Source organism: Cyprinus carpio, chromosome A4 (assembly GCF_018340385.1).
Source record: "Cyprinus carpio isolate SPL01 chromosome A4, ASM1834038v1, whole genome shotgun sequence".
NCBI classification, from domain to species: Eukaryota; Metazoa; Chordata; class Actinopteri; order Cypriniformes; family Cyprinidae; genus Cyprinus; species Cyprinus carpio.
In genome coordinates this window covers 2400316-2426954 of record NC_056575.1, presented here as the reverse complement: position 1 = coordinate 2426954, position 26639 = coordinate 2400316, and the positions used below count along the sequence as shown (strand labels likewise).

Below are 26639 nucleotides of genomic sequence, written 5' to 3'. Positions count from 1 at the left end.
TTTGAAGAGACTCTCAGAACGCAAACAAAGGGTTAATTACACAGTTTGTGTTTTTCAGCATGACTTTAATATATAGCTTAACTTTCATTCACAAACAATATAAAATTATATAAGGCTAAACATAGCCTATTAGTGTCACAGCATGTTTTTTATGAATTCGCAATGAGCGAATGGTCTGTAAAGAATCATATAGTGTTTGTCTGACATATATTAATGTAAGTTATGATAAAGTGTGACCATTGTACTGAAACGCGCATTTCACGCGTGTGATGTGATCATCCAGAGCCCCTCTGCGCGCTCATCACGTGCTTCAGTTTGATCCATCCTGCCGCTTCAAGCAGAACAAACTATCTCATTTCTCAGGAAAGGCTCGTGAAAAACCTACAAGATTGGCGTCAAAAAGATTAAACTATTCGGACGCATCGAGCTGAACGCGAAGGAATCGGATGTGAGTGGAAGTGTTGGGAAACCTCCAGGTCAGGACCAAGTGCCTTTCCTCGTCTCCGGCAGCCCGTGGGAAGTTTCTGTCCATGTGAAACCCATCTGACACATATGATCTGCTCCCTACAACCTCATTCTGGAACAGCGGGGACACTTCCATATCCATATATTGTATAACAACCAAGAGAAGACGAGACCGGATCGTATATTCCTATATGAACTGTGAGATTTGGTGAGTAAATCGCAGCTGTTCTTCTGTATACCAAGACATTTGACCTAATTCATCTCTTGCTTACAAATTATGGATATGCATTGCGCACTAGACATGACATGGTTTAAAATGGGTCTGGCGGTGCGCAAAGCTGCGTGCGTTTGTGTTAGAAGAGGAGAAAGCCAATATCTGCTCGTTAAAAGTAGGTCTGCATGTGGACTGCCGTGTGTTTGTGCCGTCTACTAGATTAGTTTGAACGATTGAGAGTTATTGTGCATCATAATTACCGCGCCATTGACTTGTTAATTATATTAACAACCATTTTATAGCATGCTTTAATTATGCATGCTCATCTGGGTTTAAGGGGACTGATGCTGGTTTTTAATGCCAACATTCAGTTTGTGCAATGGATTTTATACATTCAACAGTATGTGAGGTGTTTTTTTTTTTTTCTTCCTCTCTGGTCACTCGTGGGTTCGGTGTGGATTCATATCAGCTGCTGGTTAATTAGAAGCACTTGCGCACTGGTTGTCATGACCACTCATCCACATCAATTCACCAGACTACAGACTGTTTACCTTCATGCGTTTGATGCATACGTGAGCTCGTGGTTTCGAGATAAATGCAATGCATTAATTGTAGAAATTTCCGCAATGTGGTGCAATGGTTAAAAATCTGGCTGGTACACTATTAAAAATATGGTTTTGAAACTGTTTGCATTCAGAAATTGCTATTAAATTTTATGAATAATTACCAAAAAAGGGTAACACATTGAATTAAGCGTGAAATTTGGAAGTAGAAAGACTAAAATACACTGCAAAAAATTACTTTTTAAAGATTATTTGAGTATGTTTTACAAGAAAATACTATTTTAGTTGTTCTGCTTCAAAATGTAATGTTTGATTCAGTGTTACTTGCTGTTTCTTTGTGATTGTTTGTAAAAATGTAGCAAATTCTGAGTGAATTTGTGTGTGTGTGTGTGTGTAGTAATTTCTTGTAAAATGTACTCTAGTGACCTTAAGTTGTATTTCAACTTCAAAGAATAATTTTTACAGTGTAAAGGTTTTAAGTTCAAAGCCAATTTGTTTATTGATAATTTTATTTATTAATGATTAAATGTTTTAGTTCTGCGTTTTGACATAACTAAATAATCATAATACAACTCATGTAATCATTAATATTAAATTCTGTATAAATGCTATGATTTCTGAATATGAATGAACTCTGGCGTAGTGGTGTTGTTGAGTGCAGTTCTTTAGAAACACACTAAACAGTGGCATTTAGACATGATAATACAGACCTAATTAAGTAGAAAAGAGCAAATATTGTTTAAAATCAGTCAAACCAATTATCTGTCTGTTTCTACAAAGAGCCGGTTCATGAAGCATCGTGTCCTTGTGTAAGACAGATAACCTCAGGTTACTCTAGAGGGCCTGTCCCTGTGATAATAAGTGTAGTGACTCAGAAAAGTAGAAAAAGCATTAGCTAAATGACTAATGTAAACATCTCGGCTTGTGAAGAAGGCTGCGATATTTGTAAGTTGCATGGTTTATATGTCCAATGATTCATGAATTTAAAGCAGCCTCTGAAATTTATAGTTCAGTTGATGTTTCATTTACTGCACTGGCTGCACTCAAGGACTTATCAAGTTCAATCAGAATATGCAATCAGAGATTGAAGAGCTAAATTACAAGCCCATAAGGTTCAGGAGACCTTGGAGACTCTTATAGAAGTTGCTTATATGAGGTTCTTGTATATGTGAGTTATCAAGGACCTGAAGTTGTGATTTCAAAACAGAAAAAAAAAGTGGTTGGATAGGTGTTTTTCCTACCAAGAAACAATAACGCAAGTTGCAACTTTAGTTAGGGCTGTAGTTGATAGTTTGGTCATAACTTTGTCTAAACAACCCGAATGTTTTATTCAACTTGTGTTATTCCACCACAAATTCACACTCATGCTTTGTAACCAATAAATCTTTCATATTTTATGTCAGCAGGCTTATTATAGTTAAGTAAAACTAAAACCCACAAAGAACTACAAATAAACAAAGTGTAATACTTAAAATTATTTTCTCAATTTCTCATTTTCATATACTTTACTAAAATGCTACTAAAATAACCATAAATCTATAAAAATGTATATAGATATATTTTAATAAAAACCTCCAAAATTACTAAAACTTAACTAAAATTAAAAAGCATAAATATATAAACCAATTGAAAATATGTAAAAAAAAAAATCATAAAAAGTGATACTAAGCTAACAATGCATGACAGTTATATGAGTGATATATGAATCTCCCCAACAATATTTAAGAATTAGTGTTGTTAGGGGAAAAGTTGATTCATTTTTAATTTTACACCTTGTAAAATAAGAAGTATTGGCAGAAACTAACCCTGAGTTTAAATCCTACAGAACTGACATGAATAGACATGTGTTGCACAAGTTCATTGGTTTCGTTTGCAATTGCTCTTTAATCTGAAAGTTGTTGTTGAGATTAAAATTCCCAAAGCGACGTATAAGGTACATGAGTACAGAATAAATGCATGTGGTATTAGATTAGATGAGCATATATAAAGCATGCGTTTGTTTAGATTCAAAGAAAAGTTTGCACAGTACTTCATTAGATTTCATCATATCAATTATTCCAAATGCAACAAAATTGTAATATTTTCCCAAGATTTCCTCAATTCAAACATGCATTTTGCTTTGAAACGCATACCAGGATGATATAGGAGAAAATGCTCTCCGCAGAAAGTTGCACGTTTCTCCTGGGAGCTGATCTTTCCGCTGCTATTCTTAGAGTTGTCACTTCAATCAGTCTATAAGAACAAGAATTGCATTGCACGAACACAATGCAGAACTTTTGTTTCACTCTGTGTGCCAAATTTGTACAGATTCCTCAAATTCTATTTAAACCTGTAACAAGAACAACAATATATTTTTGCTAAAAGCAGTTTTATGGAAGGAGAAATGGATCACACACATATGCGAACTGTCTCTCTTTCAGGGGTGCATGCATAAATGCCAAGAAACTGCATTAGAGAGACATCGGCCAAAGAAAACGAGATCTTTTTGTGGAAAATGGACCCGCCGAATAAGGAGAGACGGTCACCGGAGAACGGCCCCAGCTCGGCTCGGACCTGTTGCTCAAGCCTCAAGGTAAATCTTCTGACTTTAACACCTATAGGAGATTTATTCTCAATTATCACATTGTGTTGATGCCTGAAGGAGAAGCGCTGGTATGTCTGCGAGCTCGCAAGTCCATTCATTTCCACGTAACATGCTTTGAAGGCCTCTGGCGCTGTGACGTTATTGGGTCCAAACAAGATTTAGCTTCAGTTTGTGGTGGGATCATCTTCTGAAGTGCTGAGCACTGGGAACAGAGGGGGTTTTGAGCCAGCACCATAGGCAGATCCCGGGGGGGATTGGGGGAGACAGGACCCCCCCCCCCCCCCCCCCCCCCCCAACTGAGGGTTGTCCCCTCTAAAAATATGATTAAACAATGTTTTATACTTTAAATAACTTTGTAAGTAGTAAAACAATGCAAACGGGGCAAAAATGTGTTTTAAGTTTGAGTCTCCCCCTCACTAGCCTCACAGTGCTTTGGTCCAAATGCCTGCTTTCCTCTTTTACATCATCTCAGTTGCTGAGTCCGTGGTTTTCCCGCAGAAATGGGCTACTTTAACACTGTTGCTACGGGTTGAAGCAATCCTAATAATGTGATATGAATGCAAATTTCATCAGAGGAACCCTGCTGAAAAATGTGTATTTTACCCCCAGGAACACGTTTTTTTTTTTACAGAGGAACCCCCCCCTTGAAACACGATTGGGTAAGTTTTGCACTTCAGAAATTGCTCTTGAGGAATTTTATGTTTATTGTCCCCCCCAACTGTTAGAGGAAATTCATGCCCCAGGCCAGCGCTTCTGATGAGATGATTATGGCTAACGGTGTAAATAATAAGAGAGTCATGCTCTAAAGTTCCTTTGTCATAAACACATGAGCACGGCCACAGAAGATCCATTCTAAGGTTTACTTAAGCTTAATTTTAAAACAGTTCTAATCACACACTAGCAGATTTTTTTCTCAATTGTGGCAAACAAGTTAATTGCTATGTGGGTATTTAGTGATTTATATATATATATATATACATATATATATATATATCAGAGAATACATATATACATACTACCTTTTAAAAGCCTCTAGTAACTTGAAGTGGTCATGAACTGGCTTTTTTATTATTTTATACTGTTGTCCGAGGTCCACTTATGAAGTTCATACAGTTTTTACATTCAAAAACATCAAAATCAATAAGTAATAGGCTATTTTCTACCCTGGTTTTGAGACCGGCTCAAGAAAAGCTCGGTTTTTGGGGGCGTGCCACACTGAAAACTTGGAAGTAAACTCCCACTGCTATGATTAAATAACAGTTTTGCATATTAAACTAACTTTCTGTGTGTCTGTTTGACAAGCTACTGTACGTCTTTCATGGTTGGAGCCTTCTGTGACTTTGGTTAGACACGTACACATAATCAGGACATTTTGAGTGATCTCTAACAAAGCAATAGTGACACACATTGCAAATATTTTTTACTCTCATAAGTGTGCTGTGCTATTCCTGTCGGATCCAATATGAAGAGTTCAGATGCAAAACCCTCTAAAAGCCATCTGAAATGTTCTTCTGAAATTAGCATTTTTATCAAGCTCCTGTGTTTATGTTAAGTTATTTCACTTTAATGGCAATGAGAAGAAACTATTCAATGACATTAAAGTGAATTTACTGAACAAAAACACAGCAGCCGAATCAAAATGCTAATTTTAAAAGAAATTTTCAAATGGCTTTTAGAGGGTTTTGCATCTGAACTCTTCATATAGACGCACAGCATTGCTTTTTAATCTCAGTCTCTCTGCAAATCCAGCGTCAACCTGTGTCTTGTTTACAAAGGAATCCGCGGTGAAATGTAGCGAATAAACACGTTTTACTCACACAAGCTGAAACTTCATTAAAAATAAAGTTCAACCACACATTCCTAATATTTGAATCCGAAGAAAGGTTATGCAGCGACTGTGTTCTTCCACAACCAGGCACTGCACAATATTTTGCGATCTTCAGCGGCATGTTTATTGCTTGGTTGCTCGATCGGGTTTAGCACCACTTAGGTTATTTCCCTACTGTCATGTACAAATCAGTGGGCGGGGCTACAGAATTAGGTGTTGATATTCATCTGTGGAGGCGGAGTTTAACCTATAGGCACAATTTCAAGGATCTGTCTCTCATTGGTGTCAATAAAAGCTTTTAGTTTATTAACAAGCATGTTTTCAGTTCTGAAACTTACAGGAAATTCTTTAAGTACAATGATCTCTTGTATATCAAAAGCTAAAGTAAAAGTTGATTTCTCAATTCATGACCCCTTTAAAGGGATAGTTCAAAATTTAAGTTTGCTGATAATTTACTCACCCTCAGGCCATTCAAGATTTTTCCTCAGTGGAACAGTAAAGGTGATTTTTAGCTGAAACCGTGGTCCTTGTTGAGTCATACATTGCAAGTCAATGGCTACTTTTATGGCTACTTCTTTTTATGGTCTTTTATTTATATATATATATAATGAAAATATCACTTGTTCCACTTCTGGAACAACTTTCTTTGCTGTTTGCTAATGCTAGTTGATAGCAGATGGAAGTACAGTGTTGCATTCATTGCATACACTCATTCACGACCACAGTTTTATTGGCATTTTTGTTTTGAGTGTGATGATTGCTGGACATTTTCTTGTTATGATGATATGTTGGTTGTGCTGATGATTGCACACACAAATGCTATTCGGGACCAAAAAAATTTATTTTATGCATCAAACTATAGCAAAGAGATATGACGAGATTGTCCTACATGGCAGAAATCCAAAAGTGCCTTCTGACTGTTGCTCTCTAGGCCATCAAGGGGTTAAATTCCTTTTTAAAGCTCATAATAGCAATAGCAGAAGACGTTATCAGCTGACATGTTTCGGGCATCAGGCCTCCGACCCTCTGGGTTTTAATGTGTTTCTGCATCCAGAAAGAGCTCTTGTTGAGTTCTCAGACAAACCATATGACAGACTAAGAAACATTCAGCACTTAATTAGTGACATAAAATGTTTTTTTGTTAGTTTTTTTCTGCACATTGAGATTGGGCACATGCAGATGAGATCTGAATTTAGAGCTTGTTTTTGTTTGGGATTAAATTTGCATAAGACAACAGTGTAAAAGCTGCTTAGAATGAGATTATTTCGCACAACTAACGAAAGACGTGAGCACAATGAAAAGGCAGTTTCTAAGAAAAGAGACCATGCAGAGGTGCGGTAAATTACACCTAAGATGTGTCCTGATCATAATCCTCCGATAAACCTTGACAGAGGCCTATTCTGATTTCCAAATTCTTGGCTTTAGCCTGAGGTCTGATCTTAGAAATGATCTGCATGCTTCAGGAGCACAGGCTAATCTGATGAATGAAGGTATTGTAATTGCACTCATAGAGACTCTTATGGTAAAGCTGATTAGCGTTTCCAGTGGTGTTCTAGCTCTACAAGCTTTTCTCCCAATAACACAAAAATTAGAAATTGTCACATCCAGTAAAAAAAAAATAATTAAGAACAACTTGGACAACATTCAAAGGTTCGGGGATCAGTTAATTTAGTTGCAGTTCATTTATGATCCTTACCAACACCAGATATTTGTGAATTATGGTATTGCCTGTACTAAAGAGTTTTATGTGGATCTGGAAGTCGTCACAGCCGTGAAAAAAATGGGAAATATCAAGATATCCAGAAAAAGTCATGCAAATGAGTTTAAACTATAAAAATATACATTTATTTGCTTTTTTTCCATATAAAATATTTCAGTGGCTCTAAATTGTTGTTTGTAAATAAAAATTTAGTGCCATTGATCTACTATTATTATTTTTTTTCATTATTTTGAATTAGATTTTATTTTTATATTTTCATTTTAATTTTCTTTAAAGTTTTAGTAATTTTCTTGTTTTTGTCATTTTTATTATTTTTTTAAATGTTTATGTAGTTTTTATTAAGTTTTGTTTTTTTAGTTTATTTAGTTATTGTAGTAAATTTAAACTAAATTAAAATGACAATGTAATTGAATTTTTATTTAATTGTATTTTTTTTAATTTAGTAGGTGTTATTTTAATTTTATTTGTATTTTAATTAATTTATGGTAATTATTTATTTATTTGTTGTCTGTAAGTTCTGGTTTTTAGTTTTAGTTTATTTAGTTTGTTATTTTATAATTATTTAAACTTTATTTAAATTAAAATAAGAAATGTTGCCTTGGCAAAAAGCTGAAATAATATACATTTAAGGTTTTTATTTTTAATATTTTTTATTTTTTTTTATTTCAGTTAATGATTGTTTTATTGAAAAATTATGGTTTTAGTTAACGATAATAACCCTGATATGTATATAAATATTTTTAATGACAATCTGTTACATTATGTAAAATGTCAAAGGTCAAAAAGTGAGGAAATGCTAAAGTATAATTTTTCTTCTATAATATGTTATTGTCAATGTACAAAGGCATTGGGTTCTATGCTGTGCCAGAGCTATTGAGCGTAACCTGCAGACATCAGTGCATGACATGCTTAGGAAATCCATGTGTGCGTGAAGGGACCTATGTGCTCTTGAGTGAGGAAATTTCTGAACTGTTGTAAAAGTTGAAAATTAGCCCAGAGGCCACGGCGAGCACATGTTGCTGTTGGCTGCTGGTCAGATTTCTGCGCCCACGTGTAATGTGATCTAAGTTGTGATCCAAGAAGATGAGGGACAGTAAATTTATGATGATTTGAAGTCAGTGACAGATGCTTGTGCATATGCACAGATCCTTTTAAACTTTTGGTTGAGGGGTCTGTGCTCATATTACCCATCTACATACTTGTCAAAAGTTTGGAAACATTATGATGCTCACAAAGAGTGCATTTATTTGATCAAAAATACAGTAAAATTGTGAAATATTATTACAATTTCAAGTAACTATTTTCTGTTTGAATAGATTTTAAAACATAATTTATCATTACTCCAGTCTTCAGTATCACATGATCCTTCAGAAATCATTCTAATATGCTGATTTGCTGCTCAAGGAACATTATATTATATTATATTATATTATATTATATTATAATAAATAAATAATATAATATAATATTATAATAAAATATCATCAATGTTGAAAACAGTTGTGCCTCTTAATGCTTCAGAAACCATGATATATTACCATTCAAATGTTTGTGAAGTTTGCACACTTTAGTAGAAATTAAAGGGGTCATATGATGCAATTTCAATTTTTCCTTTCTCTTTGGAGTGTTACAAGCTCTTGGTGAATAAAGAAGATCTGTAAAGTCGCAAAGACTAAAGTCTCAAATCCAAAGAGATATTCTTTATAAAAGTTAAGACTTGTCCACACCCCCCTGAAACAGCTCGTTCTAACACACCCCCCACATCTCTACGTCACTATGTGGGAAGATTTGCATAATGCCGCCCAAATGTTCAAGCAAAGAAAAAAGAAGTACCTTTTATTCTCGCTGTTGCCGCCGGCGCCATTTCATGGAGAAGCTGTGCGTTTCATTGTGAAAGTGAAATAACTTTGTCTGGCCTTCCAAAAGAGGATGATATCCGCTTCGTCATGCCTGGAGCTGATCCATGCTGGTCACTGAGGAAATACATCAACTACGCGCTGTGGATCGCCGGATCGGCTTTCACCATGGACGAAGCGGAGTCCAGCCAGGGGTTGTCACGTGGTTGCTGCAACCCCCGGCTGCTCCTTCGAATCCGCCGACCGTTCCTCGTTATAGCCGCTAGCTGCCGCTCACTCAAGCCACTGGCCATTCCTCAATCTTTGCAAGGACAGCCTGGCGCTTCTGACTCACGGTATGTAAATAGGTTTACATATGTAAAGGATTTGCCACTGATGATTCAAACGTGAATTTTGAGCAGTGTAGAGTAGTACTTGTTGTTTGTCGTTTCTCCGATTACAAATGCAGACATGGTTTTATGTTTACGTGGCGCGATATGCAAAAGACAGTATAACTCATTATAATCAGTAATTATGTCCCCACTGGATTCAACAACTGCCTCGTTTGTAATGGATTTTATTGTTTTTGTCCTGTCATGCCGGTGTTCTGACCGGGACACGCCATAGCAGTATATGTTGAGGGGCATAACATTTCCATCAGACGCTTGAAACATTTGGCCAATCACAGCACAGCTCACTTTTCAGAACGATGAGCTTTGTAAAAAACAACGCGTTTCAGAAAGGCATAGAGGAGAAACTATAATGTACAATATGTGAAAAATATTGTTTTTTTAACCTTAAACCACATGAACACATTGCATTACACCAAATATACAAAATAATGTTCTTTTTAGCAACACCATATGACCCCTTTAATGCTTTTTTCAACATATGTATTAAATTTTTCAAAGTTACAGTAAAAACATAAATAATGTTACAAAAGGTTCTGTTTCAAATAAATACTGTTCTTTTGAACTTTCTATATATCGAAGAATCCTGAAAAAAAATTCTGCAAATTATTTAGCAGCACAACTGTTTTCAACACTGATAATAATATATCAATATTTTTATATATAATTTTTGCATCCCTTAACTTTTAAAATTAGCATTATAATATTATCATTATAATATTAAATAAATACAATTATTTTTATAATATTTTTATAGTAGAATATATATATATAAAGTTTATCAAGTTTAGGGATTCAAAAAATTTAAATTTAATAAAAAAAATTGTTTATAAAAAAAACAATAATAAAAAATAAAAAAATTAAAAATTAAAAGCCTAATGCCAACTACAAAAAAAAAGTGATTCAGCTCTTTTTTCCATCTTTGTACATGGAAAATTCAAGTGTGGGTTAAAAGACGACTGTATAGCTGATGATTTGATCATCAAAGGCTTCGTCTCGTCTCTTCTGGCTTCGTCTTTTTTTTGCCTCTTCTCTCTTTGCTTCTTCACCCTTATGTTGTCCACCTTTCTGTTGATTATTAATTTGGATGCAGCAAATGTGCGCGAAACCCCATAAGAGTGAAGATGCATTGCTGTGCCGAGGCGAAACCTCAGCGAATGCTGATGATTTTGGCCGAGAAACCCCAGCAACAGACGATAAAAGTGTCAGTGTTTCATCATCAAAAGCAATGACTCATTTTTACCATTGTTTTGCTCATATGGAGGCTTAAGTCACTGTTGTTGAGTGCAGTAGCATCGCTCAAGAGCGTGACATAAGCTCCCCTAATCCGCTTTTTGTCCCCACTACCCATAATGCAATGCAGTTTGAAAAATGCACCCCCCCCTCGATCTCTCCATCTCTACTCCGGTTCTCTTATCCCATACGATTTTAAATGCATATTAATGAAGAGTTGCTTCCATGTCCAAAAATAGGTTAATGAGGGAGTGTGCGAGTTGTGCATGCAGCATCTGACGAAGCGCTGGTGTATGAAACCTCTCTCTTTCTGTGTCTCATTACAGATGTTCCTTGTGGCCTTGTCCTTTGCCTACTTCGCCAAGGCATTATCCGGGAGCTATATGAAAAGCACAATAACTCAGCTGGAAAGACGCTTCGACATCCCCAGTTACTTAATAGGTGTCATTGATGGCAGCTTTGAAATAGGTAAGAACCGGATCTTCATGCGTCAGCAGACCTTTCTCTACGTTTCGATCCCGCCTCCTCCGCCAACCAGTTGCCAAGGTTCTTGTCAAGCCTTTCTCAGCATCTGCGGCACTCCTTGCACCGGTGCAAAATAATACAGAGATGCACCATGTGTGCTGCAATTTACACTCATCTGCAGTGCAATCGTCGACAGATCGGACAGTGTGAAGAGCTCTCATCTTCACAAATGCAAATTGCATTTTTAAGTTTCCACATGCATAAATCATTACATCGCAATAAAATGCTTTACTTTGCTAAATAGCAGTGTCCCAAAGAAAATGTTATTACCATGATACTTGTTTGCATCGTTTGTTTGCATTCTTTGTTGAATAGAAAGTTCAATAGAACAGCATTTAATTGAAATAGAAATCTTTATAAATTATAAATATCTTTACTGTCACTTTGACCAATTTAATGCATCCTTGCTGAATAAAAGTACAAATATTTATATAACAAATATAAATAATATTTCTAAAAATAAATATTAAACACATAAATTAAAATATTAATCTGTTTAATGCATTCTTGCGGAATACACTTTCAAATATTAATATAGTGTAAATATTGTATTTACAAAAAATAAAATATAAATATTGATCTATTGATCTTATATTTATATAATAAATAAATATAATATTTACAAAATAAAATTAAAATATTAATCTGTTTAATGCATTCTTGTGGAATACACTTTCAAATATTAATATTGTGTAAATATTGTATTTACAAAAAATAAAATATAAATATTATGATTGATCTGATATTATATAAGAAATAGAATAATATTACAAAATAAAAGATTTGATATAATGTATTATTTTATCATAATTATTATTATTATTATTATTAACATATTATATTATTATTAATTTATAATGATTATCCCAAAATCTTAATCACTTAATATTTGACCTTTGCAGGTGTGCAGGGATGCCAGTACTAAAATAAAAAAGTATGCCACAGAACCACCATTAAAAGATTGTTGTAATCAAAGTTTTGTTCGATGAGCTTCCAAAAGAGAGTCCGCTCTTTATTCATCTTTGTGCATGTAAAATCATAATCTTGAGTAATTGAAGCGAGGCTAAACCCTGCTCACACTGCTGCAGCCAGCCGCGGCGTGGCCCTAGCAACCAGTGTTTCCATAGGAGCGTTAGCCATGGCAATGGGAAGCAAGCGTGCAGCCTCGCAGAGATCATGTGTCGGAGTTAGCATCACTGTCTCGCTGTCTTACGTCCCCGTTATCAACAAGTGCCCGGAAAACCCGCCGAACAAAGGCTGCTGTGTGTTATTGTGTGTTTTATAAATGTTTGGGTGAGTTGTTTCTTTTTGGTTAGGCTGACCTCCTTTCAAACTTAAGCCGCGGTGTAAACGTCTGAGAATTCCTGTTCCCACTAAAGCCATGAAATTTCCTGAAAGCCACACTGGGTACAGAGCTGTGCTATAATCGTCTCTCACAAAGACCTCCGCTCATGGAGCCGTAAAATATGGAGCTCAGAAACCAAACAAATCAGCCGACAAATGTTCCTCGCAGACAGAGAGTTCAATCATGTAGAAACCAGTTGGGAAGCCGCCATGTTCAGAGAGTTTGTGGAGCGGCTACGCACTCTCATGGGGTTATCATTATGGGGTTTTATTGCTCGATGGACAGTAGTAGAAATAAGATGAATTCAGAATTGCTTTTTATTTTTACACTTGTTTACTATTATAAAGGATAGTTCATGCAAAAATGAGGCAAAATTTGCTGAGAGAATTTACTTGATGATTCACTAGATGAGTTTTGTTTCTTCATCAGGTTTAGGTAGAAATGTAGCATTGCATCACTTTTCTCAGCAATGGATCCTGCAGTGAATGGGTGCTCAGCCAGAATGAGAGTCCAAACAGCTGATAAAAAAACATCACAATAATCCCACACCACTTCAGTCCACCAGCTACCGTCTTGAGTAGAGAATAGCTGTGCTTAAAAAAAAAAAAATCCATCAAGCTTTTTTTAACATCAAACCACTCCTTCTGGACAAACACAAGTCCATAATTCATAATAACACTTCCTCCAGTGACAAAGTCCACCTCCTCTGTTGTCCTCCTCGCGATCAAAAATCCAGCAACATATTTGTTTAGAATTGTTTTGGCTTGAAACGGTGCTTGATCTATGCAGGTTTCTTTCCTCCTGATTCAGACCAGATGTCTTTTTCACTGCAAAAAAGCCAAATACATGGAGGAAGCACTGGTTTGACGCTGAAAGCATCAATGGATTTTGTTTTTTTTACAAACACTTAGCTTTCGCCTCACTCCAGACATTAACTGATGGACTGGAGTGCTGTGGATTACTTGGTGGATTATTGTAATGTTTTATCAGCTGTTTGGACTCCTCATTCTGACGGCACCGGATTCACTTGCAGAGCATCCACAGTGAGCAAGTGATGCAATGCTACATTTCTCTTAATCTGTTCTGATGAAGAAACAAAAATCATCTACATCTTGATGGCCTGGAGGGGCAGTATACATTTCAGCAAATTTTAATTTTTGGGTGAACGGGTCACCTTTTAAGATTAGTTGCTTTACTTTAGTCTACAGGCATTATTGTTTGGATTTCTAATTTAAATTTATTAGCCTATTCATCTCAATCACAACTTCCACATCATAAAAATGTTTGTCTGAACAGTTTTGCCCATTCTTCTCTTTCTCTTCTAGGTAACTTGTTAGTGATCGGCCTTCGTGGGAGTTACTTTGGTGCCAAACTTCACCGTCTGAAGATCATCGCCATCGGCTGCCTGTTGATGTCACTTGGGACTTTTCTGAATTGCCTCTGGCCTCATTTTATAATTGACGGTAAGCCATATGTTTCATCCGGAGTTAAAATGTGTGTGATGTCAGCAAGGTGAGCTGTTTTAAAGGGTCGCATGCATCCAGTTTATCCCCTGCCCACCTGAATGCCATCGAAGTTGTATTTAGTATGTGTTTGTGTTTCAGACTCTGTGTGCCGCTTTATCAGATGTGTTTTCTCCATCAGAAGCCAGCCAAGTGCATCAAGGAGAAACATTTTTAGTTGATATACAGAATCAAACAGAATTTTGCATGACCTCGGTCTGCCTATTCAAATTTGACTTCATCCTTTGTACACCGACATGCACCAAACTTGGAAAGTGTGCCAGGTTTCATAGTTTTAGTATATGCGAGCCTAGCTTTTGATGTATATAAAGTGACTCGAAAGTGAATCCCTTCCGCGGATGGATTTGACATGCTGATTTTAATGTTAATGTTTTAGTATCTAGGCCATGTTTTTGAAGCACATTATTTATGAGAAATGATGCACTCTATATTACATCCCATTTTTTATGAAAGTACTGGAAGCATGTTCACAATGTGAATCTGTTCAGTCTGACTAGAGGGTGATTGATTTGAGGTTCACTCTGTGCATTTTTATTCACGGTCTGTGCATATATAGATTGTAGCTATACAGCTTCATCTTTAATGTAATTAGTTTAGTTTATAAGCATTCAGCTTTGTCTCTTTGAGTTGGCGTAATACCTAAAATAATACTATGGATTGGATAATTTTTTCTTTGTCATATTATTGTTAACTGGTATTACTTTATTATTATTTTAGATTTTGTATTTATATTATAACCTCTTTTTAATTATTTAATTATCATTATGACGATCCTTTCTATTTTTGATTATTGACAAAGTAAAAACAAATTTCTTTTTAACTTTTATTGTTTAATTATCATTATCATGCATCTTGTTCATCTTTATATTGACAAAATAAAAAATATATATTAACTCTTTTTATTATAATTATCATTTTGATGAATCTTTTCTGTCCTCACTGTTGATTAAATATATATATATATATATATATATATATATATATATATATATATATATATATATATATATATATATATATATATATATATAAAATTATTCTCATTATTGTTGATAATTATAAAAACAATTTGTATTTGCATTGTCGCTTATTTTGTAATTCACATTTCATTATGGATGCACCTTTTCTGTCTTCATTATTCTCGCAGAAAAATAAAAAATACATATTTTTATTAACTTAATTGTTTTATTAGTTAATTGTCATTATGATGTTTTTTTTCTGTCCTCATTATTGTTTACTAAAATAAAAAAAGATTTTCTATTTTATTAACTTTTTATTATTTTTATTATGCATCTTTCTCGCTTCCTTCATTATTGTTGACAAAATAAAAAACTGTATTCAGATTCAAATATGTCTGTTTTGCATCAATCTGTATCACTTTTTGTTGTCATGTGACATGGTTTCTGATTTCTGCTGATGCTTTTATGCAGCTACAAGTTTGAAAACATCGATCTGATCAGTCAGTGGAACTCCAACCAGTGACCTCTCTCTCCATGTCCAGTGAGGTCTAGCTGCTCTGGGCCGCAGGTCCCAGCGCTTTCCTTCAGTGCCGAAGCTTAGGGTACACAGAACCACCTAATGCGTTTGTGTTAGATCTTAAACTAGTTTTAAAGCCTGATGGGGGACTAACATCTCCGCTGGTGCTGTGAACGGTCCCCATATGGTTTTAATATAGTCTTGCTAAAGCATGAAATCCAAATACTTATTACTTCAGATTGCTTCTCTATTGATTTCCAAAATACTGCCTGTTATGCCTCGAGCACGCAACACGCTTTCACACAAAAATATATGCGCGCTTTGTTGTATTTTTCCTTTTTACAACCATTTGTAAGGTGAGGAAGTCTTGAATTATCCTTTAATTACCAGAAAAACTTCGCCACAGCAGACATGATTCCAGTCTTCATCTGGAGCCAGATTACCACTCTCTTGTTTAATTCTCAGATGATTTTCATATGTAGGACATAATTTTATGCCTAATCTTGATTTCAAGGTTAGAATTAGTGACGCAAGAAAATGCGAACAAGACGCTGATGAAGTGGGTGTTTTACTACATCCATATAGTGAAGGAAAATGCCAGATTTTGTGAAAAAAAAAAAAAGAAGCTTAGTTTGAAAAGTTCATTGACATTAAATGAAGTATTTGAACATATTTTTCCACTCCACTCAAAACTTTTGACATTTGACTGCTTTTGTTATTTCCACAAGTGCACTAAAGCTGATACATTTATATAATTAGAAAAAATCTTCAATCTTATTTATTGACAATTTTTAATTCAGCATCATCAAATTAACTAATATTAGGCCTTTTTTTAAGATGCATGGCTGTGCAGTAATCTGTCATCGCTCTCTGTTTGTCCCAGTCTCATTTTATTTTGCTATATATGTAATGTGTTGATTCATTGAGTTCAATTTCTGTGCCAAGATATACGTGGACATTGGGTTTGTCAACATGGGTAAGTGAAACGGTGCTGTTGTATGATTCACTCTTTCCTAAAGCAGTCATTGAGTTCAGTTGCATCTGGATGCCGTACGTCTCTGGAAATGTACAAGTCAAAGTTTTCTTGAATGTAAAGAGCAGAAAACAATAGAAAATATTTCTGTTCTGTATGTTTTCATGGGTTTTTGGCTCATCTTGACTAGACTAGTGAATCAAAAACTCCTAAAAGGAAAATAACTCATTGTGAAATCGAGGATTCGCTCCTCACATCTGGAGGAAATCCAGTTTATTCATATTAGTCTTATTTTGTTTGTGTTTCAAACAAAAGCAGGAAGAAATAAGAAACTTTGTTGTTTCTTGTTTGAAAGCCACGGAGGCTGTTTATGTTGGATCTGAGTGCGATTCTGGCATCCGAACGCACTCTTTATTTGACTGGGGATGATGTAAAGGGTCATAAATGTTAAGCTGCGATTTATCCAACAGCTATTTTGCCTGTGAAATGAGACTGGGAGGTTAAACGGGGCATAAGCTGAAACATGCAATATTCTTAAAATGCATGACATTAATATTAGAAACGTGTGCGTAGTTAGAAGATACAGAAATCAGTGATCAGTCCATCATGGTATGCAAAGCTGATTCCTTCCAGAACATTTTTTGGCATTGGCAATATTTATGTATGTGAAATAATGCGTGTTGGAGACACAGGCCATTTCTTCATGGAGAATATAGCGTTACTCCCTGAAGTCAAGACATTTGGCAGTAAAGTTAAGCTGTAAGATAATGTATAGTAAATATTCAGCCAATAAAAACTATATCACATACCTTAATATCAAATGTTTTGGCATTCATTTTATTTAGTGGACAATAAAACGGCACAGACAACAACATCTGCATCATGTACATTAATCCTCGCTGGAGTATTGTTTCTATAGAGGTTTATACATTTAATGATACTAAAGACGGCATAATTACGATTTTTGAGAAGGAGTTTTTAAGTCTCTCATGCTCAGAAAGTACAACATAAAAATACAGTCAAAAATTATAAAAATTATAAATATTATTAAAAATTAAAATATCTGTTTTCTATTTGAATATACTGTAAAGTGTAATTTATTTCTTTGATGCAAGCTGAATTTTCAGCATCATTACTCCAGTCTTCAGTGTCACATGATCTTCAGAAATCATTCTGATATTCTGATTCGCAGCTCAAGAGACATTTCTGATTAATGTTGAAAATAGTTGTGCTGCTTCATATTTTTGTAGAAACTGTGATACCTTGGATGTATTAAATTAATCAGAAGTGACAGTACAGACTTTTACAATGTTACAAAGATTTATGTTTCAAATAAATGCTGTTCTATTGATTTCTAGTCATCAAAGACTCCTGGATAAAAATGTATTACCATTTCAACAAAAATATTAAACCGCAAATTGAGAACAGATTGGTAATAATAGGAACCATTATTAATAATAGCACTAATAATAATTAATAATAACTGAGCAACAATGGAGAGAGTATAAAAGACTTCTTTCAGAAAATCTTAATTATTCCTAACTTTTGACCAAAATTGTATTACTGTAAGTAATTTTTTTTTTTTTTTCAGAAAATCTGTTTAAAATGCAGCCTTTTTCTAATATTATTAAAAATATTTGAAAAATAAACATCTATTATTATCATGTTGTTGTTGTTGTTTTAAATACAAAGAATGTGTAAATACATTTTTACTTCCAAGCTCCGAAAGGCTAATTCACACTTGGGTTGAATTAAACAATCTAGGTTTGATGCTATAGATGTCAAACTTCATTCTGCAACCTAGTCATGACATCTTTAAACATTTTTCCACATAAAGCTACAGAATGGCTTGGAAAAGATTTATAGTGCAGCAATCATACAGATCGCTTTGATGCTACTTTTTCAATCTTGACAGTACAAATCGCCATCTTTTTGTATGAAAAGAGCAGTTTGAATATTCTGCTCAACATCTCGTTTTGTGTTTCGGGATTAAATGTGGCAAAAAATGTGTTTGGTTGCTCCATTACTTGTTTACATGAAATGCTACGAACATTTCGATCTACTGGCACAAGATGGAGGCTGTCTGAGCATACATGATGAGCTGAGAGAGAGCGCGAGACGTCTGTGGATCACAGTCTGCGTCTGCCTCGGCTGTCTGCCTGGCCCAAATATTCTGAACATGTGACGAGCTGCAGCGGGCCTCGTAGCGTCTGTGTTCTCTCTGTTGACATATGCCTGTGTGTGACTGTCTTCTCACAGAGAGCATTAGCATCACCCCGGGAGATGCACGCTGGGTAGGCGCCTGGTGGCTGGGATACCTTATTGCAGGACTCATCACCACTGCTCTCTCGCGGTGCCGTTTTTGGTTCTTGCCCAAGTCTTTGCCCCTTCCAGAAAGACGGCTTGCCAAGTATTCTCCAGAGCGGACCAGCTTCATCAAAGACTCGCCCCTGCTGGAGCACAAGTACCAGGCAGACGAGCCAGCTAACTTCCTAGAAATGGCCAAAGGTAAATCACCTAGAAAAATTCACATTCTGAAATATCAGATGCACTGGTCTAGGCTACACAGAAAGTGTATTTGGTCATTAATGACACATTTATAGTGTTGGAATGCCATTGCATTAATTAAGAAAATATCAAACCATTTGGCATTTATTGTTACCCTAGAAAAACCTTCTGTATCGTATTTGATAGGCAAATTTCTAAGGCCTCTAAATGAACAAAAGTTTGCTGAAAAACTGGATGTACGTCATCTACTACAAGCCTTCTATACTTTTTAGTAATTCCTTTTAGTGTAATTGTACAAACGTCCAGCTCGTGCTTCACGTGTCTTTCTGCTGTCAAATCTTAACTGGTTTTTATGAAGTAACTGTAAGAACAACTTTGATATTGTTATCAATATTTCCACATGAACACTTTCTGGACTGAAGCAGCTCAGCTTTACTTGATTATCCATCATTATTTTGTAGAAAAATCAGTGTGTCTCAAATCTGATCTTCAGGATCTTTTCAGAAGCGTTTGTTTTGGTCTTCACAAGACTCCAAAATATCTCACATCTTTTGAGAAATGTTTATTTGTTCATCTCTCAATCATCATTGGATTGCATTTTTTTTTTCTTAGTTTGGGCCTCTGAATAAAAGTAAGGTGTTTTTTCCTCCATATTCTCACTATATCAGACTATACGAGCCATAAAAGCCTGATGGATCAAATATGATACTCAACAAAAACAATTTTTTTTCTGTTTAACCATTTAAAAAAAATCAGACTATTATTCCATATGTCAGGCTTTATAGGGTTAAAGAAAGCATTGGCACCCTTTTCAGTCAAAACTTTTGCTTGCTTAACCTTGCATGATTTAAAATTGGCAAAACAATAGAATGACTTTTGGAAATGAAGAAAAATGTGGCATTTAGAAAACAAGACTAAAATTATTTTCGCCATATCTATGCATCACTAGAACATAATTGTGAACTTGAACACTTCATGCATCCAATAAACTCAAGTGAAACTAGTTCTTAGAAAAGTTTGTCAATCATCTTGTATTTAAAGCATTGACATTCATTCATTTCGGGTGTGGTGCATGTATGCTGTGGATTGACACATAAAATTCAGCTATTTGCATCATTCTTAAACATTTTGTATTCATGTTTTCCAGACTTTTTGCCAACACTCAGATCCCTTTTGGGGAACCCAGTCTACTTCTTGTATCTCTGCATCACCATCATCCAGTTCAACTCTTTGATTGGTATGGTGACGTACAAGCCTAAATACATCGAGCAACATTACGGACAGTCAGCGTCCAAAGCCAACTTCTTAATGGGTACGTCGTCTTCCTCTAAACGCACGGATATATTACAGTTCACGGTGCAGCTGTGACCTTAGAGCTTGATGTTTTGATTGGATTTTATTAATGTGCGTTAAATATTATTCTATGGTTCTTATATCAAATCTAAAGGTTTTTATAGCTCGGTTAAATCACAGTGTGATATGGCCCATTACACCGTATGCAAGAGAATGAAATCCAAAAATAATATCAGCACACAACGTATGCAGACACCAGGGACTTACGGCATTAGCGTTTGAAAATCAGACGGAGGGAAAACAAATAGGCCTATTCTGTATCCCTTAACCTTTCAGCCACAAGAAGAGTCTTTGCCTTTGTTTCAAACCTGTGACACTGCTCCTTTGATCCAGGTTTTCCTGATGCCGTCTGTTTTTTCAGGAGTGATCAACATCCCAGCCGTGGCCTTGGGAATGTTCTCGGGGGGAGTGATCATGAAGAAGTTCAAGCTGAGCATCATGGGAGCAGCCAAGTTTGCGCTGGGAACATCTCTCCTGGGCTACTTCCTGTCGCTTTTCTTCTTCGCCATGGGATGTGAGAATGCCAGCGTGGCCGGCATCACCAGATCGTACACTGGGTAAGACAAGACTTTCAGTTTGGACTTCGGTCAGTGGTGCTTTAGCTCAAATCTGGGGCCAGATGCATAAACACAGCCATTGTGTTAAAAACTAGTCTGACCAACTCAGAGTTAACCAAAGGGTAATCGATCGTACTCTACGGATTCAAATTAGTCTAGCCTACATTTTTATGAAAACGGTTTGAAAATAATTACTTAGTGAAATTGATTTAGTTGTAAGACTAGTCTAAGCAGTTTTATGCAGCCGGCCTAATGGGGTCAAGCAAACAAAGCTAAATGCAAATAATAAAATGCAACTATATCATCATGAATAAACTGAATCGCAGAATAATTAGGATAATCATTGAGAGGAGAGGGAAACGCTATGCATCTCTTTTGTTTATATGAATAATTTGTTTACATTTACAACAATTGTATATTTACATTTGCCTGTGAAGTTCATAAAAATATATTAAGGCTAGAAAAAATAATGTTTATAATATATGTAAATGTATATGTTTATATAAAGATAATCTGAAAAAAATAAATAAGTGGCACAATCAATGTGAATCAAATCAAAGTGCACCATATTAGTATCATTGAGATATTATTATATTTTTTATTAATAGTTTGAATTGTTTTTTTAGTTAATTTTTTATTAAAGTTTTCATAGTTTTATTGTGTTTCTTTAATTTTTTTTATTAGGTCTTTCTATATAGTTTTTATTTTTTTTTCAGTTTTAGTTTATTTTAGTACATCAAGTTGAAAATGAGAAATGTAAGTAGCAAGCAGCAGAAATAAAATGAGTTTAAGTTTTTGTTTACACTTAACAATTTTTTGGTTAACATTAGTTAAAATGAACTAACAATGAATAAAACATTTACTGCATTTATTAATCTTATTAATGTTATCATCATTAAGTTAATGTACTGTGAACTAACATGAACATTTTTATTAACTTAACATTAACAAAGGTTCATAAATGATTTAAAAATGTTGTGCATTGTTAATCCATTAACTAATGAGACGTTATTGTAAAGTGTTGCCATTTTTTTTTTTATTATTTTATTTCCGTTAATGTTTCTTTTATTTAAAGTAACAAGATGCTTTTATTTTTAGTAATGATTTTAATTTCAGTTTTAGTTAACTATAATAACTCTGCAATGCACTCCACCATAGAAAAAGGAGGAAAAAACTAAAATTGCACATAAATGAAAGTTTTTATGCCTAGTTTTAAACATGCAGAAGAGTAATCAAGATTTTGTCATAAATGTACCATAATAATTATGTATGAATTATACGATGTGCTTTATTTGCAAAATGATAAGTAACAGTATGCATGTTATGTCTAACTAACAGGATGGAAAGTCTGTACAAAGTGGACAGTTCTCTTTTAGCGTCCTGCAACGCAGACTGTCAGTGTCCCGAAACAAACTGGGACCCCGTGTGCGGTGAGAATGGCCTCACCTACTTCTCCCCCTGCCTGGCTGGATGCCGGACGTCCCACGGCTCTGGAATAGACACGGTAAGCACGGCCTCTGAACCGAGAGCGTGATTCTGGAACAATGGCGTGTGTTTGTTGTCCTGGTCCCTTCAAAGAAGGCCAGCGACATTGTGTTGTGTTTCGTATGCCTTGAACTCGGGTTTTCCCAGCACTCTCTGGAGGGTGTGCACAACCTGTTTGTCTTCAGCTCAAAGGCTTTTCGAACCTTCTCTGAAACGGTTCCTTCCCCATCTCTCTTTGAGAGCGCAAACCTGGTCGGTTCTAACCATCATGTTTTATTCCTTCTAAACGGCTGCGATACTCTGTGACTTTAATCTGCAGACTGTGTTTCCTCCCTCCCATCCTGTGTGTCCATTTCATATCTCAAGCATCTGTTATATGCACTGTCTTTTGTACCTTCCTTTCAGACTGTTGCTAAACAAAGATTTGGTGTAATTTCAGACTTTTGATGATTGAGGTCAACCAAAGAGCAGATTGTGACTGTGCATTTGTTCAACATGTGGAAAGTGTATATTTTTAGATGCTGTTAAGTTTTTTGTCACCTTTTTATGACAAATTATATATATATATATATATATATACATATATAATATGTATAAATAGAACCATCTATAATATAAACATCTCATTTATTTTCTCTCTCTCTCTCTATAAAAACCTACCTTTGATTTTATTATTTATTATATGATTCTGTTGAAGCCAGAATTCAGTGTGATTTTATATATATTAAAAACTACAATATCTTGTAAAATAACACTTCTGTGCATTTAACATTTACAACAGTTTTACATTTTTAAATGTTACATTTGCCTGTAAAATTAATAGGAAATTGTATCAAGGCTGGAAAAAAATAATGCATTAATATTCATATGCCACATTAAAAATAGTCAATGCAGTGCACTCTGCAATAGAAATAGACATGTAAAAAATAAAAAATATTACAATAAATAAAATTGGTAAATAAATAACTTCATCTAAATTGATTTCATTTGATTTTTTTTTAAAGTTTATAAACAACTCCAATAACTTTTCTCATTGTTTTTTGCATTTAGAACAATTGTACATTTTTACATTTACCTGTTAAGTTCATCAATGCAGTGCACTCCACAATAGAAATAGCAAAAAATAAAAAATATAATTACAATAAATATTATTGGTGAATAAATAACTCGAACAGTACACTTCATCAAAATTCATTTTATTTCATTAGATTTTTTTTTAAATGAATGAATAAAACCACAATTCAAGAGAGAATCATCAGTCATAGGATTTGTGCATCATGTTGTCATTTCTGATAAATCATGTGATGAGTAACTCATTGCCTCTTAAAGAATTTAAGAATTTTAATTTGTCGGCTTTTCAATTTTATTTAACTTTTTTGCTTAAAAATAGCAAGGAATAAACTGCGTGAATAAAAATTTTAATGACATTTTTTGATTAAAAGCCCAATAACCCATACTTCATCAGACAGTAAATGCAATTGTAGCTCTAGAAAAATCCTTGTTAAAATTATGGTTTGCACATGACTGCACTTAGTAAGTTACAGGAATGTTGTAACTGCCAAAAAAATAGCTGCACAAAGTTGTTTTGCTGCATGAGGTGTGCTTTAGGTAGCATCTGATCTGCTGTGTTTGTGTGTTTCAGGTGTTCGAGCAGTGCAGTTGTGTAGCAGTCGGAAATCATACGGCCAGTGCGGGCCAATGCAACTACAGAGACAGCTGCCATCGAGTCTTCCCCTACTTCCTGGCTCTGTCTGTCATCACTTCCTTTATCATCTCACTGGGCGGAACACCAGGATACATGCTGCTCATCAGGTGAATATCCGACCTGGATTTATTGATCAGGAACTACTGATAGTCCAGAGAGTTACAGCTCACTTTAAGGAAAATTCACTCACCCTCAGGTCATCCAAGATTAGGATGAGTTTGTTTCTTCATCAGATTTGGAGAAATGTAGCATTGCATCACTTGCTCAGCAATGGATCCTCTGCAGTGAATGGGAGCAAGTGATGGAATGCTTCTTATAAATAGTGTAATATATAAATATTGCATATATGAAGTCTTGTTAAAGTGAATGTTTTGTTTGCATGCTGATAGAAAACAAAGAAAGCACAGAAAGGTCATCCAGTCATGTGTTTGGGTTTTTTTTTGTCTCAGTTCAAGCAGATAACAGATGAAAACCAACAGCATTTGTCGGCGGCGCTAATGTGATTTTCCCCTCATTATTCCTTGTCTTAGATAAAGGCTGTTGGCCTGTCAAAACTGTCGCTCGATTGAATGCAAAATCAGTCAAGACAAGTTTATGATCAGTTGTGAAGTTCAGTAATCAGACGTGTCTTGAAAGGAAAAGCTTTAGCACCAGGGACTGTCAGCTTTCTCCCAAAGCTCAGTCAGCTGACGCTGCTGGAATGCTCAGCCTCCCTCAGGCTAAATTAGGTTAGGAGCAGCAGCAGCGCTGGCCCGGCTTTGTTTGGTGAAATAAAAATTCCTGCATGTCTGTAGCTTTTGAGAGAAGACGACGTGATTAGTTTAGAAGAAGTCATCTGCATATTGCTGTTGTGAAATTGTCTATTGGCTTGATTCTACAGAAATCGTTCTGTTCACTTTTGTTCAACATGTTAGAAATTAAAAGCAATTTATTTTTAAATGTTTCTGGGAAACACATTAAAGATTTTAGTTTAAGAAACTGGTTTAAAAATACATATGACCAATAGTATCATAGTCTAGCTTTTTGCAGAATGATTTCCTGTTATTTTTAAATTTCTTTATTCAAATACAGTGGATAAAGTAAACCACATATTGCTGATGTGAGGTTGTCTAGTGTTAGCAATTCATGGTATAATTCATGGTATTTTCATAAAAGAGGTTAGGTTAATATGTAAAAAATTTGACCTATTCATTTTCATAATAAATGTTTCTGGTCTTGTGTTCAATTCATCAATGCATGTCATTTTAAAGATTATTTTTTCCATCAAAAAAATTAAAATAATATCTGCTTTTTTCCTGCTGGCATGTAAAAATACAAAATAACATTATATCATAGTCTAACTTTTTGCAGTATTTTATGAATGATTTGCAAATGTCTTCATATGAAATCAAAATCAGCCCTATTTTTCTATTTATTTTCAGAATAAATTTATATTTTCATAAATTCGATAATCATTGCATGTTATTCAATACATAAAGTATTTTATATATATATATATATATATATATATATATATATATATATATAGGACTATTAATAGAAACAGTTCAGTGAGCATTGTTATATATATTTATTTATTTATTTATTTATATTTTTTTTTCTGCCACATTTAAATAACCTTAGTATCATTATAGCCTAATTTTTCACAATACATCACTTAATGCAATTATTCAATCAATGGTCAATATGCAACTTATTCAATTATCTATTATTATTATTATTATTATTAATTATAATAAAAAAAAATATATTATATATAAATTTGCTTCTGTTTTTTTTTTCCCTTTTTTTCATATATATTATTTAATTTTTGCTACATGGAATCTTAAACTAGCGGTATGTCCTATTTCTTGTAAGCAGTACATCTGTCAAACATGTTTTCATATTATTCTAAAAGGAAGTAATCTAGCCACTCTTTCTCTCGTTTCATCAACAGATGCATCAGACCTCAGCTGAAGTCTTTAGCTTTGGGTTTTCACACATTGACGACACGCACTCTAGGTGAGAGACGCTTTGGTGTTTGGTGCGGTTGACGTCTCTGCTCAATCATTTTGTAGTCACAGTGGGAATGATGATTTGGTTTGAAGCAGTAGTGGATGGTGTGGTGTTTTTTTGCCTTCCTCAGCTGGAATTCCAGCTCCTATATACTTCGGAGCCATCATAGACACCACCTGTTTGAAATGGGGTCAGAAGAAATGTGGTGGGAGAGGAGCCTGTCGAATCTACAACACCACTGCCTACAGGTACTCGGCTCATCACCACACTTGGCTTGAGTTTTTTTTTTTTTTAGCAGTAGCTTCATCTACATCCATTAGTAATCTGATTGAAAAGCCATCA

At 34.8% G+C, this 26639-nt stretch overlaps 1 protein-coding gene across 1 annotated transcript in view; it reads left to right on the top strand.

The window, feature by feature from the left end:
* The first annotated feature begins 239 nt into the window (after window positions 1-239).
* Window positions 240-26639, top strand: part of LOC109071890 (solute carrier organic anion transporter family member 1C1-like) — a 30141-nt gene continuing 3741 nt past the window's right edge. Inside the window, exons 1-13 of the mRNA XM_042736130.1 lie at window positions 240-673; window positions 3663-3814; window positions 11179-11320; window positions 14048-14185; window positions 14349-14377; window positions 16649-16697; window positions 18954-19202; window positions 20350-20514; window positions 20917-21112; window positions 22451-22616; window positions 24240-24409; window positions 26239-26303; window positions 26428-26545. Of these exons, the coding sequence (XP_042592064.1) occupies window positions 3677-3814; window positions 11179-11320; window positions 14048-14185; window positions 14349-14377; window positions 16649-16697; window positions 18954-19202; window positions 20350-20514; window positions 20917-21112; window positions 22451-22616; window positions 24240-24409; window positions 26239-26303; window positions 26428-26545 (1625 nt within the window). The 5' untranslated portion in view covers window positions 240-673; window positions 3663-3676. The remainder of the gene's footprint in view (window positions 674-3662; window positions 3815-11178; window positions 11321-14047; window positions 14186-14348; window positions 14378-16648; window positions 16698-18953; window positions 19203-20349; window positions 20515-20916; window positions 21113-22450; window positions 22617-24239; window positions 24410-26238; window positions 26304-26427; window positions 26546-26639) is intronic.